We start from the raw sequence: 23,460 nt of genomic DNA, 5'->3' as shown, positions 1-23,460 counted from the left end.
TCTGGCACAAAATTATAAAATTATCACAGACCAGAATAAATTTACATTCGGACGTTTAACATATTTCATGTAATTACCAAAAATATTTAGACGGAATAATGGAAAAACACAAAGATGGAGTAGTACAAACGTTTTCAAGAAAAAAAAACTGTAAAGAATTAACACTTATAAGAACGTATTCAAAGTACTCTTTAACTTTCTTTTTCATTTCATAAAGCACAACATAAGGTATGGTGTGTAAACAATACAAAAAATAGATTCAACAAAGTTATTATTTTCATAAGCCCCACTGGTTTTGCTCAATGAGTATTTTATTAAATCATAAATGATGATATTAACAAATCGAGAGATAGAAAGAGCAACAATTTCTTTGAAGGATCGGTTTGTTTTAAAATTGTATCGTTGTGTTGTCCAGAGAAGGATCGCTCAGTGACATGTACATGGCGTTTAAATCCGTTTCTGATTTCTTCTTTTTTTTCTTTTCTGATTACCATTGTTAACTGTCATTTTAATTTGGTCAAGCTAGCAACAGTCATGTAATATAATAGCCGTTCGTGACAGGTGTTTGAAAGCAGAGTGGACTACGAATTAATCATTTTTATTTTGGTTCAAGGCATCACTACGACGTCAAACGATTGTAGCACGTAATTAAAATTTGTTGAGCTTTTGAATGATCAAAAATTAATGAGGCCCCGAGAAACGGAGGTACAGAGGAGAAATACAATTCAAGTAGTTTTAAATACGCTGAATGCGAGGACGCGTTCGATTCACTTTGGATATATTTCACTGATTAAAGCACGCGTCTGAAATCGACAAGGATTTTCGGAAGGCGAAATAGGATAAGGTAAGTAAAATGGTTTTAAGTATGATCTTAAAATTGAAACATCAAAATAGATCAAGATAAAGCTTGCAATTTTTGGAATGACAAAGCCCTCCGATCTTGGAAAACGGGTCTGCATGTCAACTTGAGATGGCAGAATATATTTTGGACCATTTTGTATTATCCCGTGCTCTAATAAATCATGTGAAATTCTTCTGATCGGACTCAATGCAAACGCGCGTATATAGAATAATTTGGAGCGTAGAACTCAAGCCTGATTTTATATGCTTTTTAATTAATTCTATATGGTGCTTTAGTGGAAAAAATCAATTAGAAAGGCGACGGAATTTTGCTTAAAACAAACACTCTTTGGACCAGGATTTGACTCTTATTGGGGATAAGCCTGTTCTGATTACTATAATGGCTTCTGTTTAGACTGAACTGGAACCAAAAACAAAACTAAGTCTCTTAATTAAAGGGGTTCTGTATTAGGGGTTAACTTACGATAGAGCATGCATGATTTTGACTTTCCGTAACATGAAAGGTGGTCAAACAACAATGTAAACAACATTTCGAAACTTCGTCATTCATTTGATAAAAGAAATCAATTTGCAAGTGACTTTGAATTAACGCATTCAACTGCGAACTAGAAAAGGCTTTTGACTATCTTTGTCACCTTGACTGCGTTATAGGGGAGATGATAATTATTTGAAAAATTGAGAATCACTGAAACACTGACGTCCCAGCGAGAGCCGTATTTTAAACATTTTTTTTTTTTAAATTAGTTCCTTCTTGATTAGCACACAAGTAAGGCATATATATAATTTCAGAGTCAGTATAACTGAATAATTTTCATATTTTAGTCTTCTCGTTTACTTAATTAAGTTGATCGTAAAAAGAGGGAGAAAATTTCCAAACTTTATTTTCTGTAATGGTGAGAACCTACTTTTTTGCTAAATTTAGGAACCACTTCATCGTTTTCGTAGCCTAACTTGATAGCGTAAGAGGGTTCCAAAATTTGAAATAAGTACAATATTACGAAGCCAATTTTGCAAATCTATCCTAAAGGAGCAAATTTAGAAAATACTATTTAAAATGCAGAGCGTATGCGTTGTCATCATTAGTTCATTTTTTATACACGTATTCTGTAACTCTTCCGCTAAGATATCCGCCATACTAACATGTTTTTATTAAAACAGTTTAAAAAATACAAAACAAATACTAGAAGCAAGCGCCGGTCAAAACCATGATAAGAGCATGTTCTTAATGCGTTCGCGGCAGTCAAAACAATCGAGCAGAGCCACCTTTATCAGAGGGAAAGCTTATCGACAAAGAGAATTTAAATTGATTATGAATTGATTATGCCAAGACATTATGCTGTGCTTAAGAAACGCTTCCAATATCGAACAATTGATAAGCGAGCATTCAAGTGTATGCCATTACGCTACAAGGAAGAAATTAAGACTCGGATATCGACTTCCCACATCAGGCCGGGACTTTCCACATTTGGTGCGTAATGAAGCGAATGCAGCATGAAAGCGAGGGACAATACAAAGAAAAAATTTGCCTCGCTTTCATACCGTATTCAGTTGCAACTATACAACCGACCAACTAGGTATTAGCCAGCCTAGTACCCAGGCGTTCCCTTCCCGCTTCTCGATTTGGCGCGAAATTTCGTGACGTCACCGAATGACACGCCAACCCGTTCCCAGGCCCTTACGTGGACCTCGCGCTCGCCCGAGATAGGAGGAGAACGCCTAGGGACTAGGCTGGGTATTAGCTATATCAGGATTATAATTTATAGGCCACCGTTTGCGATAAAACAAATTACATTCAAACAGTCGCACAACAGAGCTTGCGCAAAACACGACAAACTTTTGATGGATGATCAGTCGTTCCCAGAGAGCTTTTTTTGTCAAAGGTGACCAAACTACGCTTTTGGTGATGACTACTAACCAAAAAAATGTGAAAGAGATTAGATAACGGCACCCCTTTATGCAAGAATACTTGTTAGGTAAAAAGCCTTTAATTTTACCAGGCTTTTTCATTTTTATGAAAGAACCAACAATTTGTGGTTTTCAATATTGGCCTTGTTTTGTGTTTTGTTGTAAAATTTTAAAAGCAATTCAAGTTATTTTGTCACTTGCAGTAATCTTATACCTTTACTTTGTTTTTTTCAAACAGATCGCGTTAAAATACAGGAGGAGAAACAAATTAAAATGTGCAAGGGTGATAAAACTCAGCAGAACTTGACTGAAGAATTCGCTTTACAGCTAGCAACAAGAAGCAAAGCCGAGATCTTTATAGAATTCACTGTGGTACTTCTAGTGGGTCTGATCGGACTGGCTGGCAACTTCCTGGTATCGTTGGCAATATTCAAAACTCCGTCACTTAGAACTGTCTCTAACTATTTCATCGTTTCTTTATGCGCCTTGGAGTTGATAATATCTTTTTGCGTATTGATTTTTCTTCCAAACGTGATTATCACTGGAAAATGGACATTTGGTGATGGGTCTTGCCAATTTGTAGGTTTTGCAACAGCTATGCTAGCGACCGGGTCTATTTATGCCATGGCTTTAATAGCGATAAATCGATACTTCCTCATGGTCAAATCGAACCTTCATCGGAGATACTTTACAAGAAGGAACGTTTACATATCGATTGCTGTGTCGTGGATCTTGGCGGCAAATTTTCCTTTGTCATACGTCCTTCTTGGAAACAGTTTTGAGTTCCATTCTGGCAAGGGAATCTGTATTTTCGATGTGGAAAAGTTGAATCTGGTCCACGCATTTCTAACTGGTTTCTTCAATATTCAATTTCCATACATCGTCATCTCATTTTCGTATTTCAAGATTTACCAAAAAGTGAAACTGCACAACGCACAACTAAGGCGTCCCGAGACAGGACTAGCCAGCGGTAACAGAATATCCGCCAGGGATATAAGAATCACGAAAATATTGTTTGCTATGGTGTTTGCATACACATTTTCTTGGACTCCATTTTACGTCATTGATCTAATGGGAGTGTTTTGTGGACAATATTTCGCGCCGCGCCTTGTGTATGTGCTTTACAGCATTGTGGTCGGCAGCACGGCCGCAGTGAGCCCAATACTCTATGGCGCTTTTAACAGGGAGGTGAGAGGGGAAATTATACAACTGTTAAAAACTGTGCGCTGTTCCTTGTTTAGAAGAAGGAAAGTTGCGATTTCAATGGCAGAATTGAACATGACGTGATTTTCTATTGGTAGACGGCAACTCGATCTGAAAGTCACGTGATTGCAAGGCGCGGTTCCTGGGAACGTGAAGACGGAAGTCATCGACATATTGAAAAGATCACGTGACGTCCATAGCTGCATGGAGAAGAAATGTCGTAGTTAGATGATAATAATAAAGTTTACTACACTAAAATGTAGTTACTATGGGTCTACTATGAAGTCAGTAAACTAGCCACTGACCTGAACAGAAGAATAATTATAGGTTAGTTGAAAAGGCAAGGAACTTTAAAGCACATTCCGGAATGTTGTTTTAATTCTTATATTATTAAATGGAGCTATGGTTGACAACAAAAGAAAAGTGTGAATATGAATAACGTTTGCCATCCTCGATCACAGCCAAAGTGTCACAGGGTTGCAGGCAGCTGAATTCAGCTGCCAAAATTCACAATCATGAAGAATACCATGATAGTTTGGTGAAGCAAAGTCTCTGTTGAAAGTGACCAAAACCTGACTTTCCCCACCCCTCTATAGCAAGTAAGCAATTCACGACCTGATTCGGGGTTTCCTAGGGCTTCAGGTCATTGACTGAGTTACCCGGCACAAGCTTCGAAAGTGGATTCCCCACTCCCCCCGACCTCAATTTTTTCGCAGGGAGAAGCTTGAAGACCGACTGACTTCGGCTTCAGGCATGGATCCCGAAATGCACGTTTTGTCAAATCAGGGTAGACATGTAATATGCATCAGATACAGCAGTCTCTTTAACAGCCACTACGCTTCTCCTCCCAATAAATAACGGCTGTGATGTAGGCTACAATAACAGTCGAACCTTAGCACTCGGAAAAGATACACACCACTTGTTCTAAAAACAGTACACGTTAAAAATGCGTTTACCCTTTAAAACAATAGAGGTAGTCTTAATATTATCCGACGGATAAGGCCAAGTAAAAACATACAAATGTTTCTCGTTTCCGCACGCTTCATTTTCTGGGGCCGCGTTTCTTTCTTTTTATTATTGGTTTTGAAAACGTTGGAACGAACAAAACCCAACAGGCGTTACTTCCACTTTGTACGTAATTGAAAATTCTGTAGCATGGCACGAACTCAGGCCAAAATTTTAAAGCCTTGGTCCGCTAGGTCCATACTGGATAGGTCGCTTCCGGAGGATTTGACGATGGAGGGAAAAACATCGATATTCTAACAACACAGGTAAGGAATGCAACAAAATAATAAATAAAAAATAACAAAAATAGCGCCCGCCCGATCTATTTTTTATAGAATTCCGGACGAGAAACATTTGTTTTTGTTTTTTTAACTTGCCCTAAAGGTACGTGAGAAGGGGTGGCTTACTGTCATTCTAAATTTCCCACTCTCACACTATCCTGTAAAGAAATAGTGCTCGTGATAGCAAGAAATGAAACTGGAAATTAATTGTGCGTAAGTTAAAGCTTTAAATAGGTATGGTTTTTAAAAGGCCTATATCTTCACTCAACATTATTTGGGAAGGGGGTGGAGGAGGGAGGTTGTTTGTGTAAATTATATTGCTGTTTTCATAAAGAAAGAGAAAGTACCCCAAACGTTTTTGCTAGGCTTGTAGCACATTTGAGAAAACAAGCGATATTCTGAGTGTTGAAAGCTATTTCTATTTATACCATAACCGAGAGAATTCTCGGAATCTTCTGTACATTGACAGACCAGTTTGTGATTACAAATTCTATCATTTGAAAGAAGAAAGAGGCAGCCACGAAAAACAAATAATTTCAGTTAAATTTGTTTTGATGATTCATTTTTCCCGGACTATGACTCGGCCATGTAGATGTTGTAGTTCAAAAACTGTTTCAGATCAAAATGATTTCAAACAGCTGGTTAGCGGATCGAGAACTGAAAGGAAGATAAAACTAGTTTGAAATTTTGACCTGAAATCATTATAAACTACAACATAGACATTACACGCTACAATTTAGCGGAAAATCACCATTTTTATACTGCAGCAGGTTTGTTTTAGCATTTCTTTTGGTCCTATAAAGAGCGGGGTGAATAGGGGTACGCAAATGCGCTGATCCGTGCTATTTTTTGGCTAAATCCGTCAATCCGTCACTATTTTCGTTCAAGTCCGAATCCACATTACTTGAAAACTTTGTGTGGTATAGTTTCACTCCAACGGACAGTAAATGTTGTTTTCATGTCAATTTTTTAAGAAGTTTCTTTTCATTGCTTGCTTTTGCGACATTTCATCCATAGTTTTAATATTCGTATTGTTCTGAGTATTTTTATATTTTATTGTAAATAATTATTGAGGGCCACTGGTTTGTTAGTGTTTTTATGCTATTTTAGTGCTACCCTCGTTAAATAAAGACTTTACCTTACCTTACCTATTTCCGCCAACATACCTACCACCGAACAAAGTGATCCGAACGCCATTTGGTATCCACAATCCGAACTTCCTGACATGAAGAGACCGAAATCCGCCCCAAAATTCTCAGCTAATCCGCAATCCGCTGTATTTTTGAAATCCGCGAATCTGCTCAAGATTTTGCAAAAATCCACAATCTGTGCGCTTTTTAAGGCTAAATCCGTCGATCCGCGAACCTATTTACCCCCCTCTATAAAGCTGGTTAGAATGACTAACTGAACTGACAGCATTTCTCAATCAGTTTCATTAAACGCGCGCGTGTGAAGGTCTACACTCAGCACGCGTTGCATGCGAATATAAACTGGCTTGGATACCAAGGCAGAAGGCTCGGTTACATGGTATAACGCACAAAATGGCGGCCACTGACCTTGTCAGGTATGTGTGTCTTCCTGCAATTGATGTCGTTAAATGCAATTGATTTGTTACAAATTTATGAATTATTTGTAGGGAGGGAAATGAGGCTTTTGTTGACGACGATTACGAACTTGCCGTCAAGGTAGGTACAAGTTTATGCGCCTCAAACTCTTCGAAGATAATTTGTACATGTCAGTTTCATGTACCAATTTTCAAAAGCATTCGGTTTACTATTCTTGTGCTTAAACTAGGTTTCTTTCAAATGCGTTGCACTGCAAATGCTTATGATAAGTAATCAGTGAATAGTAATTGACGGTTTGCATACACATCTTTTGTAACCTTCATTTTAATAATGACATCCACAAGCAGGACATGCAGAGCTATATATGTGATAAGCCGTTATCCCAGCAGTATCGATCAGCAACAATCAATCATTGATTGCCAATCAATACAATCAATAAAAATAAATTAAATGATGCTGATTAATTAATATGGGAGGTGCAGTAGCCTGATGGTTAGCGAGCTGGACCCTTGATTTAGGGGACTGCATTCAACCCATTGACAGTGTTGTGTTCTTGGGCAAGACACTTTACTCTCGAATTGCATCTTCCAGGTGTATGAATGGGTTCTGGCAAATTTAATACTTAGGGGAAACCCTGCGATGGACAAGCATCCCATCCAGCAAGGAGTAGAATGTTTTCAGTTTCTTAATGCTACAGAAACTGGCATAAGTTCAAGCACTATGTAACTTATGCAGGTATCAATGTTTAGCCGCAGGGTGTTGTAAGAAAGTCCATTAAAATGGTCAAAAGTCCCCACTACGGGCAAACAATTGCTGTCAACTCCCCTGCCTATGCCCGGCCTTCCCCCCCCCCCCCCCCAGCAGCTTAACATTGAAACAGATAGGTGCATTAACCTACCTTGATTCATTCAATAAATCAGTGAAATCTGAGACTTTCCAAGACTTATTCTTGGTTTTCATGTTACATAAAATTCTAAGATAAACTAAAAATATATCTTTTTGCAAATTTACAGATCGATAGTGTCATTCGTTTTTTAAACAGAGCATTTTGAATATTTGAGTTCTCCGTTGTATGTGACATCAAGCTGAGTGCTGTGACAAAGCTGTTTTGTTTGAAAAAAGGCCTTTTCTTTCCATTTTCAGCAGATTGAACATTTCAGATATAATAAGTGGTGTTTATGTGAAACTGTACTAGCTCATGAGCGAAAGATTGCTGCTGTTGTAAACAGAATGGAGTTCCAGATGGTTTCTCTGACATTACGGCGGCCATATTTGTGTCCCCCAGAAGGACACAGTTATGGCATCTCCATACTAAGCTTATAAATTTGCGTGGAAAGGTTCACAAATAACTCGAGAACGGTACACCCCACAGACCTGAAACCTGTTTATCTATTTATCTTCTTTAATATAGAAGATAAATAGCTTCTGTAGTTGAATGGTTTCGAATTTATTTTTTGATTGCGTAACAGTGAAAACTAGCAATATGTTTTCACAGCAGTCTGCATGTTATACCTGCCTATAGAATGGTCACAGAGAGAGGGTGATAATTAAAGTCAGCAATAAATTAAAATACTATATCACATTACCTAAATTGCAGACATCTGTTTTTCAGAAATACTCAGATGCAATAGAACTGAATGCATATGATGCTGAGATCTACTTGAAAAGGGCAGCAGCTTTCATGAAGCTTACAAATTATCAAGGTAATCACCAGGGCTACTACTAGCTGACCACTCTTTGTTGCGATTGACCTCATACAACCATGAAGTTGGCATGGGCTCCCTCTCCCCTGATCACTCCTCACTATCACTGAGTAATGGAAGCTATGATCTAACTGAAATTAATAACTAATAATTTTATTTTTGGATTTTAATTATAATTATTATTACCAGTAAGTAATAATTAATTATAATTGATTAAAATAATATTAGAACCTGAATTGCTTTTGTCTATTTTTTTAACAGCTGCTGCTGCAGATGCCTCGTCAGCTGTCAGTTTACAGCCTGAAAATTGTAAGGCACACACAAGAAAAGGGTATGGAAAAATCAGAATATTATATTCCTCTCACATATTTAGCTCAATTACATTCTCGTCCACATAGCCCTTTTCGTCTCTCTTAGGCAGCAGGGCCTAGGCACAAAAAATGAAGGGCTCTGGAGATACAGGATTTCCAGTCTTAGATTCTAGGACTTCCAGTCTTCATGTATGTGGTCATGATGTTTCTATAATTTATACTGTGTGGGAGAGACTTAGAGAAGTCATTTTTGATTTCCGTTCAAGATTTCTTTGTTTTCAAACAGCCAATCAATTCAAAAATCCTATGTCCGCATAGCCCTTAGTCTAGTTTCTTGTGCCAAGGTCCCGCCAGCTACGGGAAATAAAAAGGGTTATGGGGTCGAGAATGGCTCAGTAATAAATTGTGTAATAAACTGTGACTCCAATGGCTCAGTAATAAATTATTTAAGGTGATTCCACTGAAATAGAAGGAGTATTAAAAATTTTCTGAAACTTGGTCCAGGTTACAATTATGTTATGAGCATTAAAAAATGAAATAAAAAATGGGGGTCACCGCGCTAGTTTTTGTGTAAAATGGATGGGCATTTTAGTAAATATACGACCCGCGAGGTAGATATTAGGAACCCTAGTAATCCAAATGGGGATCGCTATTGTTGCCAGAAAAAAATCATTTTGCATTAAAGAACTAGTCTAGTTCAACAAAAAGGACTTTTATCTTATATTAAAAACTATTCTTATTGTACAGGAATTAAGATAATGAAAGAAATTTAAGATTTTGCTCTGTGCGCACGTTAACGGCACTACCTAAAAACGTGTTTTTTACAGCATTAAAATTAAAATATCTCAATGTAGAATTTTAAACTTTTTTTTAAATCGCGATATATTGTAGACAACAGTTTGACATTTAAATTAATGCATTAAAAAATGGGGGTCACCGTGCTCGTTCAAGAGAAAACGACCATTTATTTCCCTACCGAGCTTAGCCTGAAGGGAATCTCGTAGTGTTCTGTGTGCGCGCGCTAAATGACGCAAAAACTTATGCGCAGAAAGGATGCGCAAGGTAGAGTAATAAGCTGTGTCTCCAATTCAAGAATGTAAATAATGATATTTTAATTGGTCTTATTCATTTACAGAATGGCATTTTTTTACCTTGAAAATTTCACAGCAGCAAAAGAAGCATTTTCAGATGCATTAAAACTCGACAGTAAGCAAAATAAATACTTTCCTCTTCTTTTCAGTTTGGATATTACAGCCTAACACAGGCTGATAATTGAAGCTTTTTATTTCTGTCATGCCTTTCTCTTGCAGGAGAAAATAAAGAATTAAAGATGTGGATTAGAAAGTGTGATGCCGAGCTTGACTGTGAGTGTTCAATGTTTTATTCAAATTCTCTTTAAGCTTATTGGCAGCTAGTGGTTAAGTAATGCTTTATATACAGTACCGCTCAGAAAAGAACAATCAACTATGGACAAAAGAAAAAACAATAAGCTAGCTCATACATACTAAAGATCATACGCGAATTCAGAGTATACGCACATACGCAGACGCACATAGGCATACGCAGAAGCGCGTATCTGAAAAAGCATAGGCGTTTTTCGCGTATATTTTGGGACACTTATTTCTGAGCGGTACTGTATAAGTTCATTGACTACAGTCATGTAGGTACTGGATAAGGACTTCTAAAATAAAAATAAGAGAGACCTTATAATTAATGCACCTATCAATGTTAAGCTGCAGGGTGGGGGAGGCTGGGCATAGACAGGGGATTTGACAGCAATTGTTTGCCCTTGGTGGGGACTTTTGACCGTTTTTATTAACATAATTTTATTGAAGTTTAGTGACTTATTTGACCATCCACAAATGCCTGGTGTGGGGCATTTGAACAGAAAATCTCAGTTAAGTTCAAATGCCCCTCCTATGCCTGGCCTTCTTCCCCCCCCCCCCCCCCACCTGCAGCTTAACATTGATAGCCTGGTGCATAATGTTAGGGGACACGCTTTGCTTTTGAAGGAGATATTTTATATTTCATGACTTTATCTTTAATTTTAGGCAGTGTTAAACTCCGATACATAGTCAAAATTGCATAATCTACATAATTACATATCAAATTTTGAGATGCCCTTCCATAAATGGTAAAACTATGCCACTTTTTTGGCAGTTAACAAAAAATGGATGTAAATACCGTCGCTTGCATCTAAGCGTGAACACGTGCCGCCGAAACATGATCTAATTGGGTATCAAACGTGGCATGATTGGTCATCAAACGTTTGAAGTTTAGCAGACCGTAACGGCAACTTTCGCGCCGAAACTTCAACACATTCCAGTTTTGGAACAGTCGAAATGGCGGAAAGATTGGATATCAAGACTTCCTTCGACAAATTGATCCTGATCTGTGTCGATATGCATTTGCAGGTTCACTTGAATCACTTCTGGTGCAAAGTTTTGCCTGTTCTCAGCGTTTATGGTGAGCATTTTGAGCGTGAAAGTTGCCGTTACGGTCTGCTAAACTTCAATGTTTCATGACGAAACATGCCATGTTTGATACCCAATTAGATCATGTTTTGGCGGCTCGTGTTCACGCTTAGATGCAGCGACGGTATTAGATCATTTCAAGTACTTCAGTTCTATCCTATCTAGACTTATGTTTACTTAATGAAAGTAATTGTACTTTTCAGTCAGACCAAATCACTCTCTGTATTCTATTGATGTTGGTGATGAACTTTATAAAGAAGTACCCAAAGGTTGTAAATTTATGCAAAGCAAATGAACAAACAAACAATCAAAACAATTTATCTTTACTTTTCACTAGTGGCAGTAAATGAAGCACAACTTGGAGCAAATTCAACTGAAGCGGTAAATGGTGTATAGTTTCACACTATTATATGGTAGATTGTTATAAATATTAAGTATTATAATATTGTACATGTAGTATAGATTGTTATAAATAGTAAGTATTAGTTTTGTGCTATTTTGTTTGTTTTTGTCAAACTAGTTTTAATGATTAATTAGTTTTTTATTTTCCGTTGTGCCTTGTATATTACGACCATATAAACTTGATACAAATAAAAAATAAATTAAATACAACTAATGTGAAAATTTCCCAACCAAAACACGGTGTTTTGAAGGACATGCAGTTAAGAATGTGATCAGTGATGCTCAGGGCATTCTAACTTTTGTCATGAATTATTCATGACAAAAGTAAGAATGCCCTGAAATGCACCAATCAGAGCTGTTGAAAACCAACCAATCACAGTGCAGCCGTGTGCTTTATAAGCTAATGCACAACCAGTCGACCTTAACGCCTGATGAAGACTAGCAGTATGCAGTCGAAACGTTGCGATCTCCATCACACGTGACTACATCGTGAGACAAACGAAATAATACTTTATTATTATTACTGAAACTGTTTTACAGGGCTTCACTTTTGGTCATCCAAGACAAGATAATTACCAGTAATAGATTTTTCTTCTTGATTAGTAGCTTATGCTCACTTGCCTGATGGTTAAGGGCCTGGCCCAGGCAAGTCATCTGCCAGCTAAATCATGATTTTCAAATTAAAAAAATAAATTTACTCAAAGTCATGCATGTAACTGGGCTGCTCAAGCAAAATTTGGGAGCTGTTTTTGTGAAGAGCAAGATGGAATTCAAGATTTTTCAATTCCTGCATTTTACATGTATTGGTAATTGTTGTAGGTTGTGGTTGGTATGGCAAGTGGTGAAGATTCACGACCAGAGAAAAACGAGAATGCTGATGCAGCTAGCAAAGCTAATGAACAGACCCCCGTGACTGAGGCATCTGCCACTGCTGCTGAGTCAGCGTCTGTTACAGATCCAACTGCATCAGTCTCTTCTGCAACTCTCAGCCAGCCTCATCAGGAACAACCCCAGCCGAAACCAGCAGCCCCCAAACCACGGTAAAATAATGCACTTATATACTCAATTTAGTATACATAATTAATTTTGTAAAATTACCATAAATTATGTAGAAGTTTTGGAAACCCTGAACTTATGTTTTACTAGAAATTAAATGGTCTTGTTATTGGGTGTAATTATTTTTGGGGTTGGCTAGCAACTCACATGAATGGCTCAGTTACCTTTGAGAGAACAACAGAACAAACAACAGAAAAACTACTTTAACAACAACTGCAAAACTTGAGGACCAGTAGAATTACAACATTACGAGAGCTGCTACATTACTGTATTTTTGGAGGAATGTGGGAATACTCAGGGCTCGAGACTAACTTTTTTGCTAACTAGCCAAGTGGCTAGTGACAGCTTTGATTTCACTAGCCAAAACTTATTTTCTACTAGCCACAATTTTTAAGCATAGTTCTTCTTTTAAGGAGGAGGGGGGTTTCTTGCCACTAATGTCTGATTTTTTCACTAGCCATTTTGGCTAGTGAAAGGCCAAAAGCTACTAGCCAAAACTGCATTTTTACTAGCCTTTGGCTAGTTGGCTACCGTTAGTCTCGAGCCCTGGAATACTATTGGACAAAGTTTAAAAAGGAAGAGAAAAAATTGAGTTGCAGATAAAAAATAAAATAACAATATTGTGGAAACTTATCTTAATGTAGTAAGGTGAAACAAAAAACAAGTTAACGTACCATTTTGGAAACAAATTTATTCCTTATTAATGAAAACTTGACAATACACTAAATGTGTGCATGAAGATGTTTTAAAACAGGTCATCTTAAGTGCAGTGAGGGTTCATTAATTCTTCCACTTTTCCATTTATTTGATTTTTTTTTTTTCGATTATTTAGTCAGTCAGTCAGTCAGTCAGTCAGTCAATTAATTCATCATTCAGTGATATTATTATTGTTGTTACAGATATGATTGGTACCAAACAGAAACCCATGTTGTTGTAACGTTAATGATCAAGAACACAAAACAGGAGAATGTCAATGTGGAGTATGGTGACAAAACAGTAAGTTGTCTACAAAAACAATGAGAACTCAGCTGCCTTGTTGACTATTTGCTCATAGAAAAAAATAATATTTGGGTTTGAGAAAGATTAAAATTAATATTCAGCATGTCGCGGGGTTGGGACAAAAAAAAAAACTGAGTCCCCAACGGGAATTGAAGCCCTTGACCTTCCAAACACCAGGTAGGTGCTCTATCCACTGAGCTACAAGAACTCATGATGAGTTTTCATAGCTTGGGTTTATTAATAGTCAAAAATCATTAGTTATTTAACAGTTAGTGATTATTGTTGTGATAAACATAAATTGAAGGTGCGTAACTACGTAAAAACGACCCCTTGAATTTCTGGCTAAATCAAACATTATCAAAACAGCTCCAAATTTCACATGTGGGTTTGTTTACATGTGCTAAACACTGTCCTGTGTTTCATTTCGCTGGTCTTTTCTTCATTTTTCAGAAATAATTTCTGCAAAAAAGGCATTTTGCAAGCTTACGTTCTCCCAGTCAGCCAGCAGTCTGAGTTTTCCAACGCATCGGGTGTACATCTTTCCTTGTAGGGTTTTCTAAGCGTCTACGGAAGGCGAGAAACCATTTTAAAAGCCTGTCTTGACTCGCTGCCGCCATGTTTCCTTGTTGATTTGAGTGGAGTAGGGCTGGATACTGCATTGTGACGTAAGGTCACATGTTAGAGGTGGAAGAATTCAAATTGAGCAAAATGGCGGCTTTGAAAATAAAACGAAGCTGTTTATAGTTTTAGCACGAGTGCGTCCGCTTGGTGGTTGAAGGACATCATTAAGTCTAAACACCTGTAAGTCTCACAGCATTTCTCGAAGAAATGAGAGATGTTCGGCCTTTGTTTTGTACAATAGTGCTTTTTGGCGCTCAAAGATTGAAAGTTGTCTGACAAAGGCCGGCGGAGCCAAGTGGTTATAAAGTCTAAAACACAGATTGCTTGTCAGGAACTATATCAGCGTGAGTTTTGCAGTGTCCGCTTGGGTGCTACAGTGACAAAGTTGCTGAGAAGCGAGCTGGTTTTAGACTTTAAAAAATTCTTTAGATGTTTCGCAGGGCACCTTCCCTTGCAAAATTTTTTTCTGTGCCTCATTAAATAGTCATCGATCAATCAATCGATTCGTGTGAATGAAAACCTTAGAAGTTTATCTTGTTTTCGCGGCGTTTTGTAGATGTGTGATGATGTAAGGAGTGGAGATAGAAGTAAGAGCAAGCCAGCAGCACTTAACTGAAAGCAACACTAGTATAAAGTGAAAACACCAGCAAACGTATTCAATCAATCAGTCTATCACAACAACCAATCTTTATTTCACTTTCACCTCAAATTACAGCTAACGGTAACAGATTAAAATAGTCGGCATGTACTAAAACCCGAAACAACGAAACGAAACCACCGAAACGAAACGACCGAAACGAGCGAAACCACCGAAACGACCGAAACGAAACCGCCGAAACAACCGAAACGGCCGAAACGAGCGAAACGAGACGAAATCACCGAAACAAGCAAAACCCATTACAATTATTGAGAGCTAACCGTAAACAGGCTAACCGGAGTGCATAGTAGGCTAACCTAAGTGAAACGTAGGCTAACCGGAGTGTGTAGTAGGCTAACAGGAGTGTATAGTAGGCTAACCGGGGTTTATAGTAGGCTAATCAGAGTGTATAGTAGGCTAAACGGGGTGTATAGTACGGTAAGTGGCGAAAATCTTGAAGTTTTGCTTGTTTCGGTGATTTCGTTTCGTTTCGCTCGTTTCGGCCGTTTCGGTTGTTTCGGCGGTTTCGTTTTGCTCGTTTCGGTGGTTTCGGTCGTTTCGTTTCGGTGGTTTCGTTTCGTTGTTTCGGGTTTTAGTATATGCCAAAATAGTCTTGCCCGAAACAACAAAAAGCAGCTAACCGCACGCAGACTGCAGTAAAAACTAGCCGCAAGCAAACTGGCGTGAAAGCTTACTGCACGAAAAGCGTGATCTAAGTGTTAAGGCTGACTCTGATCCTAAACTTAACTTGAAACGCTAACCCCAACCCTTAGCCTTGGGGTTAGCTTTTTCGTTAGGGTTAAGCCCTTAACCCTAAATTTAGGCCTGTAATCCCAAAACTTTAGCTGGTTTCATTGTTTTGAGGAACAAAATGTTTCGTTTGTTTATCGTTTGTAAAAGAATAGTCCTAAAGACGCTGCCAGCAAAAACCTTGTCTTTTGCAAGTGTTATTTTTCGAAAACGAAGGAAAGACCAGCAAAATGAAACACAGGACAGTGTTTATCACACGTAAACAAACCTGCATGCGAAATTTGGAGCTGTTTTGATAATGTTCGATTTAGCCAGAAATTCAAGGGGCCGTTTTTACGTACGCGCCTTTAATTTAAGTACATGCAAACTTTTTTGGTTGCATTTTAATTTCAGTTGAGTGCTACAGTGAAGCTTCCAAGTGGCAGTGACTTCAGCTTAGAACTGGATCTTGCTCATTCTATAGTTCCTGCACAGTGTAAAACAAGAGTCATGTCTACCAAGGTATAAACAACGAAACAACTAGTAAAGTGTCATGTGATGTTACTGATGTACCAAACTTTCTTTATACTTGTATGAAGGGTGATCAAACCCGCAATACACCTGTACATTACTGTTTGGAATATGCCTGAAATTCAACTGAGCGAGTTTCGCTTGACGAAGACAAACTTACATTCACTTTGCCGCCTGGATTCTTCTTTGAGTTTCTGTAATTCCTCTTCATCTAGCTGAGAAGACTGAAAATTTGCTTTCCCTTTCAGTCCTTCAAACATTTTATCGTTATAAAGCTCAAAAACAGTTTTGAAGCGTCTCGACTCAAATTAAACGAAGCTTGAAATTATGCCAGCTTGTGCCAGCCAGCAAGAAAACGGCGTGAACAGTTGAATGGTTTTCAGTTCTGATTGGCTGGCTTCGTTTTTTTCTTGTTTCTATTTTAGCCCGCTGAATTCTCCATTTTAGCCCGCAAAATACGCCACAATGCCCGATGAAATGATTGTAATGGAGAATAATGCTCAAGGCTGAAAGACGGTCCCGAAAAATGACCTAGAAGGAAAGCTTTGAGGGAAACTGTTAAATTTTGAGGACAGAATCTTTCAGCCAATGACATTATCCTCCAATATACCAGCAAGACAGAAAGGGGTTTATTTCAGTATTTTATAACCCTCCAAATAATTTCTACAATTTATTATAATGCGGTTCATCCTGGAAAAGCAGAACTGCAGTGATAATTTCAGTGTCATTGCGGGTCAAAAAAATGTAAGTTGATATTATCGGAACATAATATTACAAAAAGAAAATTATGGTTAACATGAAGGAGATTTGATATTTTGAGATATGCTCTGACTTGCAGATTGAACTGAAGATGAAAAAAGCTGAAGGAATAAGATGGTCATCACTGGAAGCCGCTGATGACATTGCTGTAAAACCATTTCCGACAAAAGGTTAGTGCATCAACAACTGCAGAGTATAATTACCATCTAATTATGATTAAAAGTTTGCCTAGTGCGTCCGTCAAGGTGAAAAGTTCTCTAAAGTAAGACCTTAGCAAAAATCATTAAAAGAGCAATGATTCCTTTCAAATTGAAGGAAACTTCAAAATAATAGTTTTGTAACATAGAAAAAACAACAAAGGAGTGAAAAAAGGAGAAAATAACCAAGAATGGTTTCGACTAATAAATATTTCGAAACGACAAATTTGAAAAACGTTGCCAATTTTTTCAAAATTGTTGTCTGTGACGTAGCTCCTTTAACAAAGTCAACTCCATTTCAAATCTTAGGGGTCGTGGCAGCACATCACATGATCAGTGGTGGGGTTGTTACATGTACATCATCTTACCTCCCAAAGACAAGATACATGTACACTCAGTACCATGCTACACAATACATGTAAAAGTGTAAATGAAAATGAAATTAATTATGTTTACTAGTGAACTGGGCTCACTACGCTTAGGTATGTGCACTTTGCTCATCTCCAGACTGAGGTAACACACCAGCCTAGCAGTGGACAGCTGTTTCGTCCTCTTTGGGACTCGTCAGCACTGCGTAAGGCATGGTGGTAACGGGAGGAAAGTTCTTATTTCTCCCCACCTCAGTGATCCAACACTTGTGGTACACAAGGTTGGTCTCTGGAGACAAGCGGACCAGTAGTCTTAGACTATGTACTACTTGTTTACATAAAGATTAACACCAAGCTAACTATTTTATTTTAGAAAAACCAAAAGCTTCAGATGACCCTGTGCATAAATATCCTTCATCCCGACATGTTGGAAAAGACTGGGACAAAGTTGCGGCACAAATTGCAAAGGACGAGAAGGATGAAAAACTCGAAGGAGAAGCTGCTCTCAATCAATTATTTCAACAGATTTATGGTGATGGCAACGAGGAAGTGCGAAGAGCAATGAATAAATCGTTTGTTGAATCAGGCGGGACAGTCTTGAGTACTAACTGGGATGAAGTTAAACAAAAGCATGTTGACTGTAAACCTCCAGATGGAATGGAATGGAAAGAATGGCAAAAATAGACTGGTTGGAGATGACTAAAATTACGCAGAGTCACAGTACAAGTAGTTGTGTACAATGTGATAAGGACAAGAGAAGAAATGTTGCTTTGTTGTACTACAAAAATCACCGAACTGTGGAACGGGCAGGAATTTTTATATTGCTGCCCCACCCACTTTCGTTGACAAATTCCAGAAATTGCTGTGGCTCACGTGCTGGGCCTCCTTGCTGACACTGTTGTTTACGATCGTTTGTTTGAACTGTGCTTGAAAAAAAATCTCGGCTTAATTTAATTTTTTTTTTTGCACCAAAACATAAAATTAGTGCCAAATTTTGACATGACCTTTTAAGGAAAATTGCAAGCACTTTGTTTAACCGAGCTTTTATTGAGTTTCTCTTTTACCGACTGTTTATTTGAGGCTTTATTTAACAACCATCGTGATGTAATCAGCAAGCTGTGAATTATACGCCACAAGGCGATGGTTGGAATTTTCAGAGGAAAGTGGGCGGGACAGCTACAAAAACATTTGGGCCTATTCCACAGTTTAGTGATTTTCGTAGTAATAGCTTAGTCCACAACAGTGATTAATTTCCAACTTCTCAGTTCCTTTTTACAAGAATTTCAAGCAGGCAAGTTGTGAGAATTAGCACTTGATCATCTCTGAAAAGGTGTCATAACACACAGGAGACTTGGGAGTCAAACTGACATTTTAGACTGGGCAAAGCTATTCCAGGACTGATACAAAATTGTACAAAAACAAAGAACTTCTTTGTATGGAGGCAAGCCAGCCAGATAAGTGGGCTGGCCTGGTTAGCAGAGATAAATCTCGAACTTGCATTCAGATGGAGAAATTTGTTTGGCTCCATAGAAGTTTTCAATAGGAACATGATTTTAGTCAGTTCTAAATGTTTTTTTTAAAAAGTGCTTACCGTAAACCAGTTACTGTGTTTTGCAGCTTAAATAGTGCAGAACTGTCTACATGGAGTTACATGTAAATTATTTTGAAAAGTGGCATTTGTTAATAAATTATTAGTGCATTTGCAACAACCAGCTTACTAACAAAAAGTAAAGTGCACTTTGTTTAGATATTTAAAGTGTATATGACATGAAAAATATTTTCTGCTTATTTGAAAGGCCTTTCGAAATACAGAAGTTTCAAGAATGGCGTTTTTCTTTTCGAAATATCTTTTTCGTTTTAGAGATATTGACGTTTTTGTATTATGCAAATGAGATCAGTGATGACGTCACAAGATTTGACTCTAAAAAATGGTAAAATGCTGAATAAACAATATCTCCAAAACTATTAAAGCAGAGTTCTTGAAACTTGGCACCACAAATGTGCATCACAAAAGAAACAAAATGATACTCTTAGGGCTGTTGCCATGACAACAGTTTTGCCGCTGGTGCTGTCTCAATAAAAAACTGAAATTCCCAGTTTTTGTCGTAAACCAAGAACCATCTAGTGCAGCCAAACCAATGGTGGGAATTTGGGCAATATGGGAACTATGTCTGTTCTAAGCAGGACCCTTTGTCTCACTTTAGAGGTCAGATATGGGGATATTTGTCTTTTTGACAGAGAGAGACTGGAGCTGAAAGAGTTGCTATGGCAACAATACTAAGAGTAACATTAATAATATTTTTGTTTCTTTTGTGATGCACATTTGTGGTGCCAAGTTTCAAGAACACTGCTTCAATAGTTTTAGAGATATTGTTTATTCAGAATTTTACCATTTTTTGAGTCAAATCTTGTGACGTCATCACTGATCTAATTTGCATAATACAAAAACGTCAATATCTCTAAAACGAAAAAGATATTTCGAAAAGAAAAACGCTATTCTTCTGTATTTCGAAAGGCCTTTCAAATAAGCAGAAAATATTTTTCATGTCATATACACTTTAAAGGTGTTTGTTGTTGGCTGTGTGGATAGAACACAGGCCCTAGTTGTTCTCCCATGATAAGGAAATTTAATCCTGGGTTAAGGTCAATCACCTTTGAACAACCTGACCCAGGGCCTGCAGAAGTTTTGATCCACCTTTTATTCTCAAGAGTGATTTCAAATAAATTACGAGATTAAGCACAGTGAATTTAGAACATCACTGACTTGAGTAAGGCTCATTAAATGCAAACATGACAGTAACTAGGTTTGTCCAATGTCATCTTGAAATTTTGGGCTAAACCTGTATATACACATGTACGCTGTAATGTATTGCACATATAATAACAGTGTTTCAGCTATGTTCAGTACATGTACAATCTTATCAAACTTCCACTGGCTTGTGATCACTTTTTTTCTGGTCTTCACACTGTTATAATAATAATACTGGAAGCCAAGGAGGTGGCTGTTCCTTCAATTCCTGGATGTTGGCGAGATGTTTTCATCCCACAATCTTTTACATGCGCACTATTTTAGGCAACAGTAATTATATACACGGTTTATAAAGGTTTGTTTCAAGTTTGAGGGGCATGTACGCATAGATTATTTGGCCTTCATCCGATAAATCTGAAGCAGTCGCTTGCAACCTTCCACACCTTTCCACCCTCAGCAGTCAACAAAAAGTTCTGAGAAAATTGTTTTGCTTGGTGGCCATCATACTTGACTGTTCCTTCAGTTACCACCAGAACTGTAGTCTGTCCAGGAATTGCCTGATCTGAGGATCAAAATAGATATTGAATATATATAATTGATATTTAAAGGAGAAGCTCACTCTAGAATGGCCATTTATTTTCTTTACGCCAATAAAAAGTTTATACAGAGATATGTTATTCACCAAAATTTCAGCCTCCAACGTGCGCTATAACCCTACGAAATCTTTCCCAAAACTCGACAACTGAACGCCGCCATCTTGGAGCTGGTAATGTATGCGTGCCGTCAAAGAGCTCAGCCTAAAGTTTGGCGGGAAATTTTAAAAGTCAAAACTCCTTGTTTTCTGTATTTCTTGGAGCTCTGTTTGAGCAACATGGAAATGCACAAACAGGCATTTTGACAAACAAAAGTCACTACGAGAAAAACAAGGAGTTTTGAGTATTTAAATTTTCCCGCCAAACTTCAGGCTGAGCTCTTTGATGTCACGCATACATTACCAGCTCCAAGATGGCGGCATTCAGTTGTCGAGTTTTAAGAAAGATTTTGTAGGGTTATTGTGCACGTAGGAGGCTGAAATTTTGGTGAATAACATATCTTTGTATAAACTTTTTATTGGCGTAAAAAAAATAAATGGCCATTCTGAAGTGAACTTCTCCTTAAATGAAATCCTCACATTACACAACTGAGCAAATCAAGCATTAGATATTGTTTTTTGCCCGCACAAGACTATAGTGGAATCCCAGTTTTCTTAGTGAAGCAAATCCGAGGGAAAATAACTTTTGGTTCGAGTTACAGGGAGGTTTGAGAAACTGAGGGTTTCAGAAATCAGATTTCATAGACTGTAATAATAAGGATTGGAATTTCAACTTTTCCTTGATTAAAAAAAAGTAAAGGAGGCAGGGATATCAATGCCAAGGATAACCTTCAAATTTAAGGTTATCATTGGCATTGATATTATTTAATAAAGAACCACAAGACAGTATGTAATGGGAGATGTTGTGGCCATAAGCGCACAAGTGGATTCAAGTGCCAATTCAGGGGCATAATGCTATGCCCCTCTCCACCAAGGGCCCAGCTGACAAAACAAGCTACACTTATCCACCGGATAGTGATTTACAATTTGTATCTGGTGGATAGCGTTATCCATCATTTGAGCAACCAGGGCCAGGTGTACTGTATAATATAAATGGGTACCGGCACATTAATGTAAATGCTGAGGAATAACCCTGCAATAGACTAGCAAATACTCCTAATTGTATGCTACAGAAACCAGGATAATCCCTGATGATCCAGTGGTATGGGCCACTTTTCTTGACGCAGGCTTTACCTTTACACTGTGTTACATGCTACCGGTAATTATGAAAGTCCAAATTATGCTAAATATGCTAATTATGTTATCTTGATTGATGCTAATTATGTAAGTCCAAGCTACATGTATGCCAGACCACTGCTTTTAACGATCTACTGTACATTAGTAAACTACGACAAAAACAGAAACACGCAAAGAAAGATATATTTGACTGAAGTGTTTCTTAGATATATTCTCTTTTCTAAATACCTGATACTGGCTGGCAGTCGAGAGAATGAAGGGTGTGTTCAGTGGCAGGAAGGCCATTGAAGAATTCCGTCACTTTGGCTGATCCACCATTCACTAGATTTCCATTCCATATTATTGTCGTGTTCTCCGAATACAATTTTGACATGAGCTACAAACAAAATATGATCAGACGGAGAAAAAATAAGACCTAGCTATCTACAAAGAAGGAAAAAATCGCAACGTTTCGAATTTCTTATGGTGTAAAACGAACTCACATGTCGTCTTTTGTCGAATGTTTCGTAGTAAACGTTGCTAAATTCCTCGCCTGCTTGAGTTGCTTGATCGATTGCGTTTCTTAAATCCTAGTTGGGAGGTAAAAAAAGTTCAGCAGATTGAGCTTGATAAAGATAAAAGCTCAAATTCTATAAAGACAACTTACTCCGACTCTGGCCGCCATTTTGTTTTCTATAGATATGGCATATACCGCTGCAAAAAAATGACGGCTCATAAGCGACCGCGGTTACCAAGCACGAGAGCTTCTGAGAAGCATGTGATCAAAACAGAATGTTTATGTTCTAAAACTTTTATACATTTGTCAAATCTTTTCTTTTTTGTTTCATATATCCCTACAACTGGCAGCATGTGGATAGAACTTTTAATATGGCTGCAAATGGGAGCTGCATTGGTGTTAACCAGTCAAGAAACTTGCCCAAGTTTTGGCTATAGTATTCGTTTATTCAATTCTGGACTTAATTCGAACTCTATTCACTTTGAGAGCAAGAAAACTTGTGGATGTTCTGCGTTAAAGCGAAATAATGCTTTAAATAAAGAAGCAACGTCACTAAACAGAGGAAACAAAGACGACGAAATCAAATTGAAATCACCTTTCAAAAGGACGAATCAAATGGCTTTTGTGAAAGGTGGACGATTTACAATGGGTACTGATAAACCCTTTCTTCCAGTGGACGGGGAAGGACCAGCAAGAGAAGTGGAAGTTGATTCTTTTTATATGGACATTTACGAGGCCAGCAATGCAGAGTTTGAACTTTTTGTTAACAGTACTGGTCAT

General features: G+C 37.8%; 3 protein-coding genes across 4 annotated transcripts in view; 2 read left to right on the top strand and 1 right to left on the bottom strand.

Annotated features, from left to right (window-relative positions):
• LOC144653604 (NTF2-related export protein 2-like) overlaps window positions 1-22,876 on the bottom strand; it is a 218,990-nt gene extending 196,114 nt beyond the window's left edge. Inside the window, exons 1-4 of one of the 2 annotated variants that reach the window (XR_013570766.1) lie at window positions 22,831-22,876; window positions 22,667-22,753; window positions 22,413-22,560; window positions 20,460-20,918 (exon numbers count right to left, since the gene is read on the bottom strand). Coding sequence is in view for 1 of the 2 variants with exons in the window: in XM_078513643.1 (XP_078369769.1) it covers window positions 20,758-20,918; window positions 22,413-22,560; window positions 22,667-22,753; window positions 22,831-22,848 (414 nt within the window). In the remaining variant the exon portion in view is untranslated. Of the gene's footprint in view, window positions 1-20,395; window positions 20,919-22,412; window positions 22,561-22,666; window positions 22,754-22,830 lie in introns of those variants that run through there. The other variant, XM_078513643.1, reaches the window with a different exon arrangement.
• LOC144654820 (octopamine receptor beta-1R-like) lies at window positions 568-4,869 on the top strand. Its single transcript, XM_078515039.1, has 2 exons — window positions 568-844; window positions 3,005-4,869. The coding sequence occupies exon 2, from the start codon at window positions 3,040-3,042 to the stop codon at window positions 4,051-4,053; it is 1,014 nt and encodes a 337-aa protein (XP_078371165.1). The 5' UTR covers window positions 568-844; window positions 3,005-3,039; the 3' UTR covers window positions 4,054-4,869.
• LOC144653569 (uncharacterized) lies at window positions 6,774-19,703 on the top strand. The gene is made up of 12 exons (XM_078513602.1): window positions 6,774-6,819; window positions 6,892-6,940; window positions 8,433-8,523; window positions 8,785-8,854; window positions 9,970-10,040; window positions 10,145-10,198; window positions 11,646-11,689; window positions 12,530-12,750; window positions 13,666-13,762; window positions 16,167-16,274; window positions 17,122-17,212; window positions 17,981-19,703. The coding sequence occupies exons 1-12, from the start codon at window positions 6,797-6,799 to the stop codon at window positions 18,289-18,291; spliced, it is 1,230 nt and encodes a 409-aa protein (XP_078369728.1). The 5' UTR covers window positions 6,774-6,796; the 3' UTR covers window positions 18,292-19,703.
• Window positions 22,877-23,460: the final 584 nt, after the last annotated feature.

This window comes from Oculina patagonica, chromosome 5 (assembly GCF_052425735.1).
Source record: "Oculina patagonica isolate OP01 chromosome 5, crgOcupat, whole genome shotgun sequence".
Classification (NCBI taxonomy): Eukaryota; Metazoa; Cnidaria; class Anthozoa; order Scleractinia; family Oculinidae; genus Oculina; species Oculina patagonica.
This window is presented reverse-complemented; position numbering and strand designations above follow the sequence as displayed.

Bases quoted from the DNA above. Each gene is read 5' to 3' on its own strand.
- LOC144654820 (XM_078515039.1), top strand. From the start codon at position 3,040: ATGTGCAAGGGTGATAAAACTCAGCAGAACTTGACTGAAGAATTCGCT.
- LOC144653569 (XM_078513602.1), top strand. From the start codon at position 6,797: ATGGCGGCCACTGACCTTGTCAG. The intron at 6,941-8,432 runs GTAGGTACAAGT...TCTGTTTTTCAG, and splicing joins ATTACGAACTTGCCGTCAAG to AAATACTCAGATGCAATAGA. The intron at 12,751-13,665 runs GTAAAATAATGC...TTGTTGTTACAG, and splicing joins CCAGCAGCCCCCAAACCACG to ATATGATTGGTACCAAACAG.